The sequence below is a fragment of the Apteryx rowi genome, unplaced genomic scaffold (assembly GCF_003343035.1).
Source record: "Apteryx rowi isolate R43461 unplaced genomic scaffold, aptRow1 scaffold_446, whole genome shotgun sequence".
Taxonomy (NCBI): domain Eukaryota; kingdom Metazoa; phylum Chordata; class Aves; order Apterygiformes; family Apterygidae; genus Apteryx; species Apteryx rowi.
Window position 1 is genome coordinate 474,270 of NW_020450701.1, and position 18,030 is coordinate 492,299.

The following is an 18,030-nucleotide window of genomic DNA, read 5'->3' on the forward strand; positions in this document are numbered from 1 at the left end:
AAAAGCAGGCAAGAGAAGGCAGGTTCACACATGCTCCTGGACTACCAAACTCGGTGGCTACTCTAGGTCACTGTTTCCCATTGTCCACCATGCTAAGCTTGCTGCTTTTGACAAAGTAGGTTGCCTCTTGAATCCCAAGGTTGTTTTTTTTGCTTTCTCCCTACTTCCTTTTATCACTCTGGAGACTACTAGGCTTTGTATTTCCTGACCATGTTTTGGTCTTAAGTGAACAGCCTGGTAAGTAACAGAGTGATCATTATCAAAAAGATGATCTTGGTCATGAAAGAAGACCACATCATGCCAGTGGACGTGTTTCTTTCGTGGTGTTCTTGTGCGTTAAGACTGCCAAAGCAATGTTTAATAATCTACTTATATTCTTCCACCTCTGATTATTGGCTTTTATTTAAATTATACAGGGGTGGGCAGAGCTGTTGATCTTTTGACATGATAGAATAAGATGTTTTGCTTGTGTTTATGTAGTATTTTTTGGTTTACTTATGAGGAAGTACACAGCTTTGCCCAGCTCTCTGAAAAGTACACAACTTTGTCAGCATTTACTGGGTGCTTTATTTTTAATTAAATATCTATTCCTGCCTTATTTTATCAAGATAACTTGAAGTCCTCATTAGAAAGCAGTTGATTTTAAAGGCTAGACAAGCCTGTAAATTCAGCTACTTCAGGTCTTTTCAGGAAAAGCTCACTTGTGTCCACACAATTTTTGGCATCTTGGGAATTATTTGGAGTTTCATTTGCATTATCTTCTTTGCTTCATATGTAGGTGATTCAAATTTCAGCTCCTGTTTTCACCATAATATCTCATACCTGTCTGTTCCCTTGAGGAGAAGTCCTCTTTCTCTTTTAAATAATATCAGGCACATAGCTGAGCATGGATTAAGGAAGCTTCTCACACCTGAATTAACTATTTTACTAGACTTGCCAGTTAGCTGTGTGCTGTGATCTGTTGTAGACATTGGCCCCTGCAGATTAAGAGCAAGATCAATTTTACTTAATGCCCTCTGAATACCAAAGTGTCACTTTCAGGATCTGGTCTGGAGTTGCCACCAGGGATATGAATTTGGTCACACACACACACACACACACACACACACAAACAAACAAAAGTAGTAAGACTTGTCAGGAAAGCTGCCCCTGCAATGAAGAATTAGACTTTTTTTGCAAGGAAAACCATGTTTAACCCTAGCCAGCATACAGCCAGCCAGATATTCAAGCAAGAAGAGATTTTCTTGGAGTTGTTTCCTCTCTTCTGCTCTCAAAACTCCTAACCAGGCCCAATAATATGAAAGTAGCGTGAAAGTACACTTGTTTTTTCAAATTCCAGAGAGAGCTGCCTGGACAATTCTAGCAAAGGGAATTATTTCTGGAAATTGTGTGATATGTTCAGAACTGGTTCTGTTGTCCAGTGCACAATCGGGCTGAGGATCCATTTGTAAGAGACTGGTGGACCTTCTTTTTAAGTTTGGATGTTCTTAGGCAAGCATGGCTGAATTGTTTCTATTTTTTCAAGGCCATATCCAGATGCAAGAGTAAGAGATCTGCCTGCAGATTATGAAGACGAGTTAAAGGAGAGATCACATGTGCAACAGATCTCAAGAACTGGAAATATTAGGTGTGTCATACAGTGTATTTTTTTGATAAATGCACTACAAAATCGTGGTGAAAGGAAAATGTTTATTAAAACTATTTAAAATTTCTAATATGTTAGAAGTAGTAATAGTGGTAGTAATAGTAATAGCCAAATATAGTAGTATTAGTAGTAATAGCCAAAATGGCTAATATAATTTTTCCTCCAACTTAGGATATAGTAGAACAAGAACAATGTGTTTCCTTTGATTAAAAATAGCTATTGAATCTAGCATGCCAGTTCTCTTTTTTGAAACAATAGAAGATCACCTGCTTTCCAAGTTCGTACTTCATGATCAGAAAAAGAGGGAAATCTTTCATGATAATAGTTCTAAGATTCCTTTTTTCTGTTTTCTGGACTTGTGAGTAAGATCGAATCTAAGTAGATGAGGAAAATACTTAGACCTTACATAAACAAACAATGTCAACAAACTCAGTGGAGCTAGTGAAGAGTTTAAGTGCTTGATTGACTCAGTGTTTCTGATAGCTTCAGAAACTGCAGGCGAAGAACAGTGGGAAACGCCTTTTTTCAGAAGGTGGTGGCTTTTGCTTATGATATTTCTTACGCTATTAGGAGAGCTGCTTATCATAACTTATAATGATGTAAGTTCACCTATCATGTTTCACACAGACTGTAAGTCAATTTTGAAGTCTGATCTTTCTGTTTTTCTTTTTTGTCTTTGCCAGAAATCAGGCACAAGTTAGTACTTCAGCTAGTGAACAGGCAAAGTCTGCAGCTGAAATGCCATATGCAACAGGCCTTGTTCTTGGTACGTACAAAAACCTATTTAATAACACTGAGTTAGCCTTTCTTTGCATATTTTACTATTTTTTGGCAATAATTAAAACTATTTTTTTTATGCTTGTTGTTCCTGAGAGTGGTAAATAAATTTTATTTAAATAGAGAAAATCAAAAAAGAAAAAGAATGTTACTTTTTCCATTTAATGTAATAAATAGGGCTTTCCAACTAATTTTTAAGAGGCCATGTTTCTTCTTAAGCTTTCTTAATAGTGTAAGGCTCAAATTCTTTCTTTTCTTTAGGAAATGAAGCATGGGAGAAATGTTAATATTTACATTCTTAGACACCTGCAACTCAGTGCTTGAATTTTTATTGTAAAAATATGGGAAATGGTAGTGTTCACAACTGTGTCTAAGAACAGAGATTCTGATCATCTCTTATCACTTAAACGCGGCCACAAGATTTTGCAGGGAATACTGTGGAGCATAATAGAGAGAAATACTGTGTTTCACTTGATGAAAAACAGCATTCCTGCCTAAATTCAGAAAACTATAAGAAAATTAATAAAAGAACTGTAGTAGATCTTCAGGTCTACTGAAGTTAAGCTAGCCTCTAAAGTTAAGCTAGACTTGAATTGGTGGAAAATTGAAAAACAAATTGTCAGAATAATTTAGTTTTACATATGAATCAAAATGATCTTCAGTGCTATATAAGGCAGGACAATTTTTCTGAAGATTTGAAAGGCAACATTAAAACACTGGTGTTCTAATTGTTTGTCAGCCTCTCTGGTCTGTTTGCAGCGATCTTGCTATAGTAACTTGAGTACACAAAGTTATGCATTTGTCTTCACAAATTTCTCGTTAGGAGAGGAATATTGTTAACTCCATTGTATAAAGACTAAGTATATTACCACTCAAAATTTTTGGAAATGAGTGGTGATTTTGGACCCCTCCCCCCCCCCAATAAATAAATAAATAAATAAATCACAAGCTGCAAGGTCATCCTGTATGTTTTGGTCGCGTTATGCATGATAGCATGATAGTTGAATAAAAAAAAATTCACTCAGCCGTAAATCGTGGTTCGTTCTTTGTCTTTCCAGCCTCTTCCACTTTCTTGGTCAGGTTTACTTCACTGGAGATCCACAGTGACTTTGTGTATGGAAATGTGTTAGGGGTCTATTGTGTCTGATGGCCATGCTTTATAGAAAATGTTTTTTTAATTATTATTTTTTTTTCTTCTCCTCCCTGCAATCTCACTCCGAGATCTTTATTTCCAGAATGAGATGATGGGAGGGATTGCCAAAGGTTGGAAGTTTTGGGGTTCCTTAAAATCCATGTTAGGTGCTGTTGTCACTGTTTCCTTTTGCATGTACATATCTTCCAGTACATCTCTAATTCTTAGTAGCTGTGGAAACCATCTTGAAAGTGGATCAATTGCTTTCATCCCTGTAGTTTGACTGTCTTCAGTTTTAAATTTCGTTTTTATCCAGAGCAGTGCTTTGTAATATTTGAGTGCTATCATCTATTTTTTAGTTCAGCGTTGGAAAAAATCAAATATAAAATTTAAGTAACTATGTTTTGAGTTATTGTATCAGTATTGCAGTGTTTTGAAGCTTTTAACTTCTTGACCATTTAGAAATGGTAAATTAAAAATAGTAATGAAAGTTATAGTAGTTCTGATGGTCATACCCCAAATAAATTTGTATATTAAAAGTAGATTTTTTTAATCAGTAAAAATACAGTGCTCTTATCCACATTCCCAAACTATATACTCTGCTGCGTTTCATATTTTGACTTGATCGAAATAAGACGCTTTCATCGAGTACCTTTTGTATGTATTTTGTGGAGTGTTTATGCTAGTGTATACTAATCTCCTTTAGGTGGTCAGGACCGAGAACTTCTCCAAAGGAAAAAAGAGAAATACAGAAAAGAACTAATTGAACAGATGGCTGAGCAACAGAGAAATAAAAGACGGTAGTGGAAAATTACTATATTTAAAAAGATAACTGCTGAAATTGAAAGAAATTTCATGAATTTCTCTGAATGTGTTAAGAATAATTTTCACAAATAAGGAATTCTAGCTACTATTTTACTAAAGGTAATGTCATGTCTAATTAAACTCATTTGGATGAGATCTTTAGTTTTTAAGAAACAAATTCACCAGCTTTCAGTGGAACAAAGGCAAAGCTAGAATTTCTTATTTTTAAAAGTGATTTTTTTCAGTTTCTTAAAGATACAAAAGCGTCTACTTTTTGGAGGGAGGAGGGGAGAAGGGTGAGGGGAGTGTCTGATTATTTTGCAGAGTTGAAAATGAATCTTTCTTTACCTTCCCATTTAGGATGTGATCTTTCACTTTCAAAGAACTTGTCCATCTGACTATGCAAAATAATTAAATATAAACTTCTTGCTTGCCTGTTAGTATCTGGTTGCTGAATGATGGTCTGGATACATGCAAGCACAGTGATATTAATGAAAGGATTAATTAAAAAGAAGTAACTTGACAATGTGATTAAAATCTGTACATGCCCAACAAACCTGAGACCTGAAATTACAGTATAGTACTTACTGCTGGAGTTTTGAATCACTTGTTTGAATATGCTTATAAGAAACTTCTTACTGTAACGTGAACGAAGATCAATTTGTAATGTGAATAAAGATCAATTTTTATCAAATGTGCTGAAAGGTTGCAGTAAAAAAGCAATGTATGATTCGACCTTTTTGGCAGTTGGATTTTTATTAAGTGGAATAGATGATAGATACTTCTGGGGGAGTTCTCTTTATTTACAAAGAACATACAGTGCTCTTCCCTGACTCCAGCGGGAGTCAAGCTGAAGAATGGTCTTGTGTTGCTCTGGGTTTTCAGGGCTATGTTACCCACACATTTGTGGAGTCTGTGCTTTAAAAGAATGAGTGTAGTTGTTACTTCTCTCTGGTTTGATCTTTTTAATTTTCTTTTCTTAAAACAAAAAAAAACAGTGAAAAGGAACTTGAACTCTCAGTTGCCGCTTCTGGAGCACTAGACCCAGAAAAGAAGGTGAGGAACTTGGATTTTCTCTTTTTTATGTATACAGACTTTTTTTTATTACATGTACATTGTGGCTACTGATAGCATGATAAATGTATGTCTTTTTTCTAATATGGCATTAGTATAAAATATTTAAAGTCAAGGATAAGGCCGTTACTCATTACACCTTCTTTCAGCTTAAGAAGAAAATAGTTTAATGGAAGTTTTCCAACATTTGATGTTACCAAGTGAAAATTTGGTACAAGCAGCGTAGGTGATGGAAAAGATATTTAGTGTCCAGTGGTAGCTTGTATATGCAACCATTCGTAATCTTCCTGTGGAAATGTAAAGTATGCTGCTGACTGTCTTTACCGTGTGCCTAATTTGCTCTTTTCAGTTAACAAACAAACAAACAAACTGCCCCCTCCCCCTTCCCAAAACCCAGTTGTTTTGCAGCTGAATCAGTTTACAGTGACAATTTTTATTTCAACTTCGTAATCTTTTTTTTTTTTTTTTTTGGCTATCAAATGCAGTGTTTAGGATTACAAGCATTTGTATGCAATTTTGTAAAGAGCAAGATCTTTAATGCTGTATTACTTATAAGAGTGAATGCAGAGTTACTACTGTCTGCACTTTCTCAGTAAGATGGTTATCCTACTAATAAGAAGTTTGATTTTCACATATCTAGAAGGAGTAGATTATCTGTACCGGTGATATTAGTAGCAGACTGATTGTCACGTAACTAGTATGATTTGCATGTGTGTGTTTGATAAATGCCCAAAGCCAATGCTTCCAGGAGCAGTGGAGATGTGCTGTTGGACACGCAGGATAGAGGGCTTTCTCAAGCAAATCTGGTTGCCAGTTTAAATGATAAATAGTGCTGTTTTTTGAGGAGGCTAAGACATAGACACTTGTGCCATTTCTGGAGAGTTCAGCAGACATGAAGGGAGTTCTCATTTTCTAGAAAATGAAGATGAATGAATTGCTGTTGACATACTGTCAACACTGCAGTGAACATCTGAGGCAGGAGACCGAGGGCGCATGTAGATAAATAACTGAGCAGAACCAAAATTATCGCTCCTGAGTAGGGAGTGAGATCACCTACACCTGGTTTAGCTACATGTTCCTGTCCTCTCTACTTCTGTCTGTGATGCTTGTTTGATCCCTTTAGTGAACTAATTCAGCTCAGTGAGCTGGCAATGATCCAGGCCTCTTGCTGCCATAGCTGGCTTAGAAAGGTGAATTGGCTAATTCAGGATTCAGATGGTGAAGGAGAGAGGGCTGGAGTGTCTATCTGGGAGCAGGGCAGGAAAGAAGAGAAACTAAGCAGAGGATGCCCACTCTTTTGGCCACAGCAGGCTCTAAGTTCATGTAACCGATCCTGTCTAATCAAACCTGAATAGCCAGAAGTATGCTGTGGTGAAGCACTCCATATTGTGTATGCATCTCACTCAGAGAGACTGAATAGTGCTTGTTGAATGAACAACCAGAGCAATTCCAGGACATGTATAATGTTTTAAAACCATTAATTTAACCAAAAGCTTTCAATTATGTAGAATTGCTACATCTATTAAGCAGCAGTCACTGTTAAATTTAAATTGGTTCTTGGGGAGAGATTCTAATTAGGAAGATCTTGTGATTAATTACAGGCTGATTAAATAGAAATGTCTGATTAAGAGTCTATAAAAGCAGACTCTTCATCTATACTGCTTGTTTAAAAAAGCAATCCCCAGGTTAAACCGACTGTACCGTAGGTGCATCTTAAACTAGCTGTAGAGCTAAAATCTAGAGCACTTTGGGAACAGTTCACATTAAAGTAGCCTTTCTTACTGACAAGCTTAAACGTTCTCCTGTTCAAGTTACTGGAATTGAAAATACAAGCAAAAAAGTATGTAGGCTGCTTTATAATTTGAGATTGTTATAGCTCATATCTGTTAGCAAATTCTGTATTCAAACTTATAAGCTTGGAGTTAAATGTTGTAAACATACATGTCTAGTAGGTTTTGAGAATTTTTATCTTAATTCTGTAGTTCATGGTTGGTGAGTACTAACTTCCTTGTATATACTGTCTTGCAGCTAAGTGATGAGGAGGTAAACTTTTAACATTTTGCTGAAATACTTTCATAATGTAGGGGACATAATTTGCTGTTAGAGATCTAATATTTTGCTGGTGCTGGTATTACTGTCTCTGCATGTTAATAGAAGCACTACCATGTTAAGATCAGTAGATTCAGAAAGAAAATCCATTTTTACTTTAAAAATGTATGTTTTTTGTTTTTTATTATATTAGCTCATTTGAACGAACATGAAAATATTTATGCATAGCAGTTGGTGTAAGGGCTTTCTGGATGTGATAATTCAGTTTCGGAACTCTCCTGGCTTGCATGCCTTTGCATTACTTGCATGTTGCCTTTGATCTTCTTCTGAGGCTGCCAGTTATCAATAAACATTTGATGCTTTCATTAAAGAAAAAAAAATCTATAATTGTCATGGGTGAAAAATCTAATAAAATCAGAAGGACCTAACAAGTGTAGTAACAGTATCATAAGAAAATGTTTATTGGAAAAAGTCTCATTGTGTGTATGCTTATTTTTACTGAATATGAGCTAGTTTAGTTTTAGCAGGGGGTTTTATTTCAGAAACTTTTCCTACACACAATATGAGAATACTGTCACTGTAGGAAACTGGCAGCTTTAGATACCTGTACTACAGACCAACGATGAAAATACGTTGTTTTTGTTTTTTTGGTTTTTTTTTTGGATTAAAAACTAGAATAATATACTTACCGAAACTTGCCCTAGTGGTTGGTTTTTGTTAGTCCGCGATAAATATGCTAAATTTTTTAATTTGAACAGCCAGTTGGGAAGCAGTGAAGTGTTTAACGCAAACTAAATGGAGGTTCAAAATATTTCATAGAAATAAGAAGGTAACTGCACTTTTTTTTTTTTTCCTTCAGCCAAATAGGTTGAAGCAGTTTGGCTTGACGGCAAGAGCTTCTGAAGAGAAAGCACCACCCGAAAGGCCTGGTGTGGCTTTCCAAACTGCTGTGCACATCCCTTCAATCTCACCAATGAATGAAGACTTTCAGAGAGGTCTATCTAGCACCCTTGGTGAAATAGTGGCTCCCAGGTGCTTCACCATCACATTCTTTTGCCTATTAAGCTCAGTGTTAAGCACACTATTACTACATAGAAAGGTAGAGCTCAATGGTGCTGTGCATCCTTCTCCCAGGAACTAACTCAGGATAGAAATAAATATTTTTAAAAACATTTTTTATAAATTGTCAAAATATTATCTAGTGCCCCTAAATAAACTTTTTATGCCTATTTCTTTGCAGTGTATTATATTTTGGAAAAATCTTGGGAGGCTGGTTTATCTGCAGATATGGCTCTCTCTAAGTGGTTGTTTGTGCAAAATAACTGAGTTGTACTATCGGAATAGTATCTGTGCTATGTCTGTGATCCTCAACTACCTGGCATGGTGTGATTTTTGGCCGATTCCAGTGAGTGCTCTCCCAGACACTGCCTGGGCTAAGTTCAGGAGTTTAGTGTAGGCAATGACAGTTTCCGCTAGACATTGTGGATGAGATTACACAGTTTTGGAAGAGACCAAGAGCCTTAGCCGTGTGGACGCAGGCTGTGCTATGCTACTTGTCCCTTGACCAGAGAGCAATCCCTGGCATGTTTTATTTGCTGTTACAGATGTAACCTGTGAGTATTACTAACTGAACCAGTCAGAGAAGGTGTTCTTGCTTTATGCTCTTTAAGATTTCTGGAATAGCATAGGATCGTGTACTTTCTAAGGGAAGGTTAACTTCTTACTGTGGCTTACTATATCTTGTTCCTGCATGACACTTATGAAAAGTCTTAGATTGAGCTACGTCTAGATTTTTTTTTCCCATAGTAATTTTTTTTCTTTTTACTTGTGTTGATGTTTCTCTTCAGTTGTACAATAAAACAAACCATGTTTCTTTTTCCTTTAAGGCTTGCAGTTATGCCACCGCCTCCACCACTGGCTTTGACGGACAACTACAGAACGCCTTATGATGATGCATATTACTTTTATGGGGCTAGGAATCCTTTGGATCCCAATCTTGCATATTGTAAGTTGATGATTTTAGGTGGGTTAATGATTAGTGTGATTCAGATAAATGTTTTTAATCTAATTAAATTATGAATAATTTAGAACTAGTAACAGCTACTTATACCCAATTTTCAGTTGTGTACTGAATGAAAGAAGGAAAAGCAGTTTTTTTCCCCCCAGTGTTGTTTCTGAATGAAGCAGTTTTCTGCAACTGGAAAAGAGGCAATGGCTTCCAGAAATGTTGTTAATCACTTGAAAAGACTCTGGTCTCAGGTACTTAACCATTACTTCTCCCATTATTACAGATTCAGTAATAAAAACATTTTCTAAAATTACTTAAATTATTTCATAATTTTTTATATGTTTAGGCTGTGTTACAATTTCAAATATAAATTTAAATATTTTTAAAGAAAATGTATGAAATAATCCAACTTTTTATTTTAAAAACTCCTATTTTTATCTACCCTGTGACTGCTCCATGAGGATTTAGCAAGTCAAACTACTATGATTTGCATGTGTTAGATTTTTGGGTGTTTTTTTGCTTTTAAGGTAAAACATGTTGTTGTGGTACACTCATAGAAAAGTTAAAATAAATTGGACAGTATGGCTCTTCTCACAACAGAGGCGGCTTTTGGAAAGCATGAGGACAAATGGTACATTTAGTTAGTTATTTCTTATGTTAGTTCACTGTAGAGTGTCTTAATGAAGATATGTGTAAATTTTTACAGGTTTTAATTAAATTTATTATTTTAAAGGGTTTAATTTTAAAAGTAAGAGATGGAGTTGTGTCTTGGTGTTGTTTCTTGCTTTCGGGGGCATTAAGCGTAGCTACATTTAACGTTGTAGAAGTCTAGAGTCCTTTTCTGACTGATCCTGCAGTCAGAGTTTGAGCAGTGAGCTGTGTTCTTTTAAGTAATGGCAATTGTTTATTTTTGAGCATCTCAAATTTAAAATAGCTGTCTTTACTGTGTAGATGGCACAGCTATGATGGGAATGCAACCCACACCTAATCTGGATGTTCCTTCAAGCCAAGCCCCAGCAGAGCAATCCCTGTAAGTATTATTTGTATTCATCTTATATGCATTTCATGTTGGGAGTAGTTTTCTAACAAGGGATAGGCCTTTGAAGTAAAGTGTGTTAAAGACAGCTCTTCAAACTTCTAATCAAGCATTCCTGCCTAAACTATAATATGAAAATATTTGAGATGATAAACTGCCAGGCTGTGGGAAAGCAACAACAGTTCTTGCGTATTTCAGACAGGGATTCCCCCCCCCCCCCCTTTGGACCCTGTGATGTTTTTCTTTTATATGTGTGTGCTTTTATTTCAGAAGTAACACCGGACAGAGGAATACAGCAGATAGACAAAGAAGCGTAGGAGTAGTTTCTGAAGAAAAAACAAAGCCTTCCAAAGAGGCAATGTTATCTTACCAACAAGAACTGCAACAGCAGGTACTGAGTGATAAAGCCACTGCCATTTTCTTCTTTTTCTTTTGAATATACAGTGGTTGTAACTGTAGTACTCTTTCAAACATATTTATACTTAACTTACAGTTAAAAACTTTTCTTAGCAGCTCTCTGTTCCTTCCTCCCTTCCTCCCTCCCATTCATCTGACCCTCCTCAAGCCCACTTTAGCTCTTTAGGTGAACAGTAAGCTCTTCACTTTTTGTCAGAGACACAGAGAAGGTTAGGACTGACAGCAAACAGTTAGATTGGTTCCAGGCATTTATATAATATAATATTATATATAATTCCTGTCGTGAACATAAGAAGAAACTGCATCTTAAAAGCAATGACTTGTTTTGCTCTGATATCCTTGTTGAAAGATTGCTTTAGAGCATGACTGCTCTAATAATTAGGAAGACTCTAATTTCAGTAATTTCTTCATGCTCATTTGGACAGGAGTTTAAAGGCCTCCCTAATGTTTAGCTCTAATGTGTTTGTAGGTGGCAGTCTTATCTTTGTTCAGCTTCCTTTTTGGTAGAATAAACAGGTTTCTATAGCTGCCTGTCATCCATTAGGCTTTCTAGTCGCCTCTTCATTTTAGTGGCCTTTTGCTGCTGCACCTGTTGGAATTTCTATTTTTTTAGAACATGTCTGGCCAAGACTGTACAGAGTATTTCAGAGCGATCTTGCTAGAACCCAGTACATTGGCACTAACATTTTCCTTTCTCACTCTTCTTTATGTAGTTCTTCAGAGGAGGTAAATAATTTCCATAAAAATGTTCTAATTCTAGCTATGACTGTGTACAGTGATAAAGGAGAGCCTGTCAATCAAGTCCGATTTAAGAATAAAATAATCATTTAGGAATAATGTTTGATACTTGTCCTTATGCTTTGCTGAAGACTTTTTCTCCCTATAGTCTTAAGAAATAAATTCCATCTTATCTTGTGAGGGACTCCACAAATGGACGTAAAGGTCTAATAAGCCTGGCACAACTTCTGATGTAGTCTTTCAAAGTCATTATGCTGCTTATCACTGAGAGCTGACAGAATATATTCTATTTGCCCCTTCCCCTCCTTTTTTTTCCTATAGACAAACATGACTGACCATTTTTTGAAACATTCTACATGGCTAGATGGGTCTTTGTGTTGGCTCATTGCATCTTTATAAAATCATCTGGCTACCTGATAAAGAGAAGCCTTTATTATCTGATGCACAGAAGGAACATGCATACTTACTACATTAACATATTTCATCTACAAAAATATTAGACAATGTTTTAAAAGCATTGGACAGAAGTTGGGCTTTTTCTAACAGTTGTTCCATTTATAAATGCTGCCTGGATTTATTAGGAGACTTAATTAAATAATTTTAAGCTAATTTTGAAGAGAAATATGAACAAACCATGGAAACAGTTGTACATTATTTGCGAACGTTGTCTTGTATTACTGCGGAAATGGTTGTAGAATTATAAAGCATTCTGTTAGGACAGTTACTGATAAGTCTTTATCTCTAGTCATCCCTAATGTAAAGTTTGGTAAATGAAAACATAACAGATTGAGAAAAGCAAATACTGGAATTCTGTGAAATTTTGCTTGTTTAATTTTCAGCCGTTATAAATTTCTGTATCACAAAATCCAAGGATTTGGGACTTTTGTTCTACTGCGAGTGTCAAATGTGAATATTTCTGCAACTTGGAAGTCTTATAGTGTGTATCTGTATGTTTCTCTGTGACTGACTTTTTGTTTGCTTTTAGATAAGAGAGAGAGAGGAACGACGCAGGCAAGAGAGAGAGGAAAAGGAACGCTATGAAGCCAAGTTAGAAGCTGAAATGAGGAATTACAATCCCTGGGGAAAAAGTGGTGGTGGCGCTCCTCTCAGAGATGCAAAAGGAAATCTGATAAGTATGTTTGCCAAAATTACAGGTTGTCTTTTTAAGAATGATGTTTTCTTACTCTGGTAAAGCACTATTTAGACATATTATTCTCTGTATTGTAACACTGATAGCACTTTATTGGCAAATAGAAGTAGGTTCAAGGAGGTTCACTGTATCAATGTTTAAGTGAGTAATTACTTTGATTTTAGTGGAATCATTTGCATGGTACAGTCTGAACCATATGAGGAGCTTTAGATATGTCAATTATCAGTGAAGACAGGAAACAACAGTAAAGGGAGAAGAGAGAAAGCAAGCTGTCAATTGTCTGCAATACAAATGTGCTAGACTTCTGTTGTGAGGACTTTATTTAAACATTTTACTGGATTTTTTTTTTTTTTTTGAAAAGTCATGTCTTGGCTTATTTGTGACATGGAAAATGGGAATGTGTTTGGACAAATACATAAAACTGAGTGATATATTTAAATTTCACCAAGCAACACTGCTGGTAGATGGCCACATAAATAGCAGTCGGTCAGCAGTAATGATTTCTAAGGCTTTTTGTTTTTTCAAGTGCTGTTTTTGTACAAGAGGGGATAATGAGCTCGGGGATAGCTGTAATCCAGGCAAGTGATTTATCAAACCTTCTAATAAATCAGTGGTAGACGTAATTTGATTTTAATCTTCCTGATTCTGGCTCCTGAACTTGGTCCTTACATTAGGCAAATCTCTACTTATTGGAAGAGGTACAGTTTCTGTTGCTATAGAAAACCCTGCAGCAATATTTTTTTGTAAAATAAAACAGTATTCAATAGGTACAATTAGATTAGTTATCTCAAAATAAAATTATTAACATTAAATTCATTCTGGTGCCAAAGGTTCTCTTTGTTGAACTGTATATGCTCTCTATCCCACACAGTCTACAAAACTGTTTTGGAAATGCCCTTAATGGTGGTTGCTTCATTTCATGCTCATTTTTGATTCCCCAGACTTGAGGGTTTATATTGCGTCACACTAGGCCAGTAATTATCTCTTGCTGGCCTGTTCCAGCCCTCTTCATTCTTGCCTTTAGCACCTTCTCATTCAAGGAGCTGTACTGGCTCGACAACTGATGGATTTGTTTGAGAGCTGAAGTGATATACAGGCTTGACGCAGACTTTCTGTGCGTGAATTTTAAAGCAAGGCAGCACTTTTCATCAGATGACTCTAATTCCAGCATTGTGTGTTTGTCCTCCTTCATGATTCTGTGTTATCCAAGAGGATAACTGTTTTCAGAGCATGTTAAAACCGTGAGTCAAACGGACTTGGAACTTCTGTTCCTCCTCCTATCCCCAGTGAATTTGAATACTTCCAATTAATCTACAGAATAATGGAAGTGAAATGGGTAATCTGGTGGCAAGCCAAATTGCACTAGTAGGAGCATTAATAGTTATAGTCCAAAACAAATAAAAGTGATAAATTTTAAAGTGAAAGAGAATTTATAACGTTATAGCTATTAATTTCTAATGTGAAGCCAATTGAATTTAATATTATTAGAATATTATGTATTAATTAATATTATGATTAGGTTTTTAATTTCAAATATGTGCTTTGATGATAAAATACGAGAACTTTGAAAGTATGGAAAACTTGCTGGATCACAGTTTGTGCATATAAATATTTAGTTTTAGAGTACTGACGATATCTGAATGGCCTATTGCTAAATTCATGATGTACTTTGAGGGGAAAAAAAGATAAAGTTTTTTTTTTTTTTTTTTTAATTGTGTGGCCAGATAAGAAATTTAGAATCTTGCCTTTAGGCTCCCAGAGGGCATAGAGGTGCTCACATTGCCTAACTTTAAGCACTTCATTTAAGTGTCTGGGTTGGTTACACTGCTTTCTCCAAGCCATTGGTATGGTGTGGGTGGATGGCTCAGAGGAAGATGTGGGTAACTTCAATTGGCTTGTGCTTTATTTCCTCCTCCTGAGAAGCCTATGTCTGTCTGTAAAAGAGAAACCAAGAGAGAGAAATTTCTTAGCCTGCTTTCCTCTATTACACATTTAAAGTTATTTTTTCCACCATAGTTTAACAACTTGGTGAATAAGCTATGGGTCAAATGTCATCAAGCATGTAACATGCCGTTTCTGCCGTGTCTGTATGTTACGCAGTGCAATTTGTCTTTTTATCCTATTGAAAAACATCTGTATAGATACTTTAGGGAGTCTGGTATATGCAATGGCTTCTTTACAGAGAAGAATATAATTTAAAGTTCTTGGAATGTGTGTTTAAATAACTACAGTAATTTATAATTATCAGAAACACTGTTTAAGATGATAATCCAAAAACTCTGTGGGGTGTATTTTTGGGGGGGGGTGATTTTTAGATGTAGTGTGGTGAACATTTCAAGATTAGCTGACATTAATAACTTTGATCAGGATTTTTATGCTAACTAATATGTTCAATGCAAATTTTGGTGAAAATTTTAAATGACATTGTTTTGCTTACATAATGAAATCCACACCTGGATTACTACTGAAGACATGAAAACCAAAAAACACATTAATGGTTTATTGTGGTCATCGCCATTAATAGAAATGAAATGGAATATAAATTCAGTACTTAAGATGTAGTGCTAAACTCATGTTTTACAACTTTAAGCAAATAGAAGAAGGTGTAGTTTCTAAACACATATATGTCATCACAGACTTGTTAGTCTTTTTAGTCTTTGAGCTCTTTATCCTTTGTTTTCATAGCATTTTCTAGGGGTTGTTTTTGCTGTGAAGAATCATATCTGACAAAAGAAACACAAAGTAAATATATAAGCAATTACATTTTAATCTGTGAATTCTTGATAACTAACATTTCACCTATAGCTTATATATTATTGGTTTTGCCTAAACTTTTTGTTCCCATAGTTGGTGTGTCTGGAAAAAATGGAGTCTGCTGAAACATCCCTGTACTTTGAGAATCTATGGTGAACATGCCTTTTGTGGGAATAAAATATTGTAAACAGTTATTTCCCCTTTCCTTTAGCTGACTTGAATATGATGCACAAGCAGAATGAAGATGCATATCATAATCCAGAGGCAAGACTATATGAAGATAAAAGGGCTATTGTATCTGTTGACCTAAGTTTGGCCTCCCCAAGACCTGAGAACGCAGAAGCATCTACAAATAAAATAGCAGGTTTTTAAGAATACTCTATTATAGCTCTATTTATAGGTTCAAGTGATCAAAATTCTCTTGTGTCTTTACTTCTTTCCTGTAGTCGTCTGATAGTGCTAGTGCCTTTCACTTGTGTGAGTCAGTATTGTGATTCTTTCCCAAAGTTTTTCATTGTCGTCATTGTGTGCTCTGAAAATGTATTTTCCTATTTGTTTCTTCAGTAATGATAATTGTTTTAGTACCAGTCAGGATCAGTACATCAGTTTTCCAGATTCAGTGTTAACTAATCAAATCTTCTTACGTATGTGTTTTACTTTGAAATGAAACAGTGAAATACAACTGTATAATAGGAGAGAAGATGGAATAAAAGGAGGAAAGTCTGCAGATGGAAGATGTTATAAATTAAGATGAAATTGGTACAGTATTGAGGTTAACAAGTTCAAAAAAACCCCAACACATAAATTAGGTACATGTGCAGCCCTGTGCACTGCCTCCAGCTTCTCAGAATTTATTGTTTTTTCTTTTTCCTATTTAAAAAAGAATGCATCTTTCTCTCTCTTCATATGCATGAAATATCCAAATAAGAGAGGTCCAGATGTGTCCCCAGTCTTGGCTGGGCAAGGGTCAGGATCTGTGGTGGTCTCCTCAAGTTGGTTTAGATGCTGCCTCTCTTTCTCCTGGCAGAACTTCTGTGTAAAGAATTAGGTGGTCATTGGAGCATGGACCTGGACTTCACAGGATTGCAACTCAGTGTCCTGACTGTAGAATCAATTTTCTTTTGTCCCCCCGCTCTTTCTCCCTAGTGTACTGTAAATTTAACCATTTAGTAGGAAGTGAAACAAGCAAAACTGATAAAGCAAAAATGCAGAATAGCAACGAGTTCCCTGGCTGGAGCACTCATTTTGGGGTCAGGAGTTAGAGATTGGTTCAGACCAGAGATGTGAATCAGTCTTGAACCTTCTAACTGAATAGTCGGACAGTTAAGTGGCCTGGTGCAGGTTGTTATTTTTTAATTCCTTTTTCCTTCCCCTTAAAGAGAAATTTGCAGGAGAGTAGCTGATACACAAAAAGTTCACACCTGGACATATTCCATAGTAACTTGTCTATCTTGTCCATGCTTTTTAAATGGTATATAAGCTTCATTCTGACTTCCTGTGTGGTTTATATCGTGTATGAAATAAATACATCCTGAAAGAGGCACATGTAAATTTAGTTATATTTTGAAAGCATTTAAACTGTGATTCCATATAAAGAAGAAGAATATCAACCTCAATGTGTACCAGGTTATTTAAGCTTAGGCAGCACGTACTCTTAAGGCTAGGTTGTAGCAGTAAGAATGTGCGTTCCCATGGGAGTTAAGTGGGGATGTTATTTCTGCTTACATCTGACTTTGGTCTTAAGCCACCATAATGGAAAAGTAAAGGGGGAACATGAGAACAGCTATGGCTATATTCATTTCAAATTTTTGAAAATAAGAATTTCCCCAACGAATAGTGCCTCAAAGATGTGTAAACTTGACGTGAATGAGGAACATGCTATGTCGGGTGAAAAGTCAGCACAACTTTCTCTCCTTCTCTTATACTTGCTTCATTTTTCCTCCGCTTCCTGTAGCAATCCTATTTTGCAAAAGCTTTTCTGAATGGTATCTGAGTTATTCCTCCTTTCTAGAGCTTTTGGGACTGTATGGTTATGATGGATTCCTGACTCAGGGCTGAGAATAACTTGGCAACCTCTCGCTATTGATGTTGCTTCCAATATGGTAGATAAGGTAGCTGAGCTGAAAGAGACCTGACACTTCAAACTTCATGGTGTAGAATGCACCTTCTGCTAGCAAAACTGAATTTTCTGAAGTCCCTTGAATTTTATTTACCATCTTTGTTTTATTTTTTGTAGCATCCATTGCTGTTTTACCTAAATGTTTATTCCATAAGGGTGCAAAAAAGATAAATAGTCTGTTTTTAAAGATTGAATAAATTCTAAGGAACAGAACTACATGTGCTAAGTATGAGTAAATGCAAGAAATAAAATTATGAAATGTAAAAACGTAACTATTGTAATTAACTTAGAGGTAAATTTTGTAGATGCTACTTTTTTTTTTTTTTT

The 18,030-nt window shown here is 35.8% G+C and overlaps 1 protein-coding gene across 13 annotated transcripts in view; it reads left to right on the forward strand.

Moving 5' to 3' along the window:
• The window catches only part of CSPP1 (centrosome and spindle pole associated protein 1), a 66,258-nt gene that overhangs the window by 25,058 nt on the left and 23,170 nt on the right, over window positions 1-18,030 (forward strand). For 11 of the 13 annotated variants that reach the window (XM_026077032.1, XM_026077034.1, XM_026077039.1 and 8 more), the window contains 10 exons: window positions 1,526-1,627; window positions 2,329-2,411; window positions 4,261-4,354; window positions 5,357-5,414; window positions 8,341-8,513; window positions 9,368-9,486; window positions 10,441-10,519; window positions 10,796-10,916; window positions 12,666-12,813; window positions 15,796-15,948. In XM_026077032.1, coding sequence (XP_025932817.1) covers window positions 1,526-1,627; window positions 2,329-2,411; window positions 4,261-4,354; window positions 5,357-5,414; window positions 8,341-8,513; window positions 9,368-9,486; window positions 10,441-10,519; window positions 10,796-10,916; window positions 12,666-12,813; window positions 15,796-15,948 — 1,130 coding nt within the window. The remainder of the gene's footprint in view (window positions 1-1,525; window positions 1,628-2,328; window positions 2,412-4,260; window positions 4,355-5,356; window positions 5,415-8,340; window positions 8,514-9,367; window positions 9,487-10,440; window positions 10,520-10,795; window positions 10,917-12,665; window positions 12,814-15,795; window positions 15,949-18,030) is intronic. The other 2 variants (XM_026077037.1, XM_026077040.1) reach the window with 1 other exon arrangement.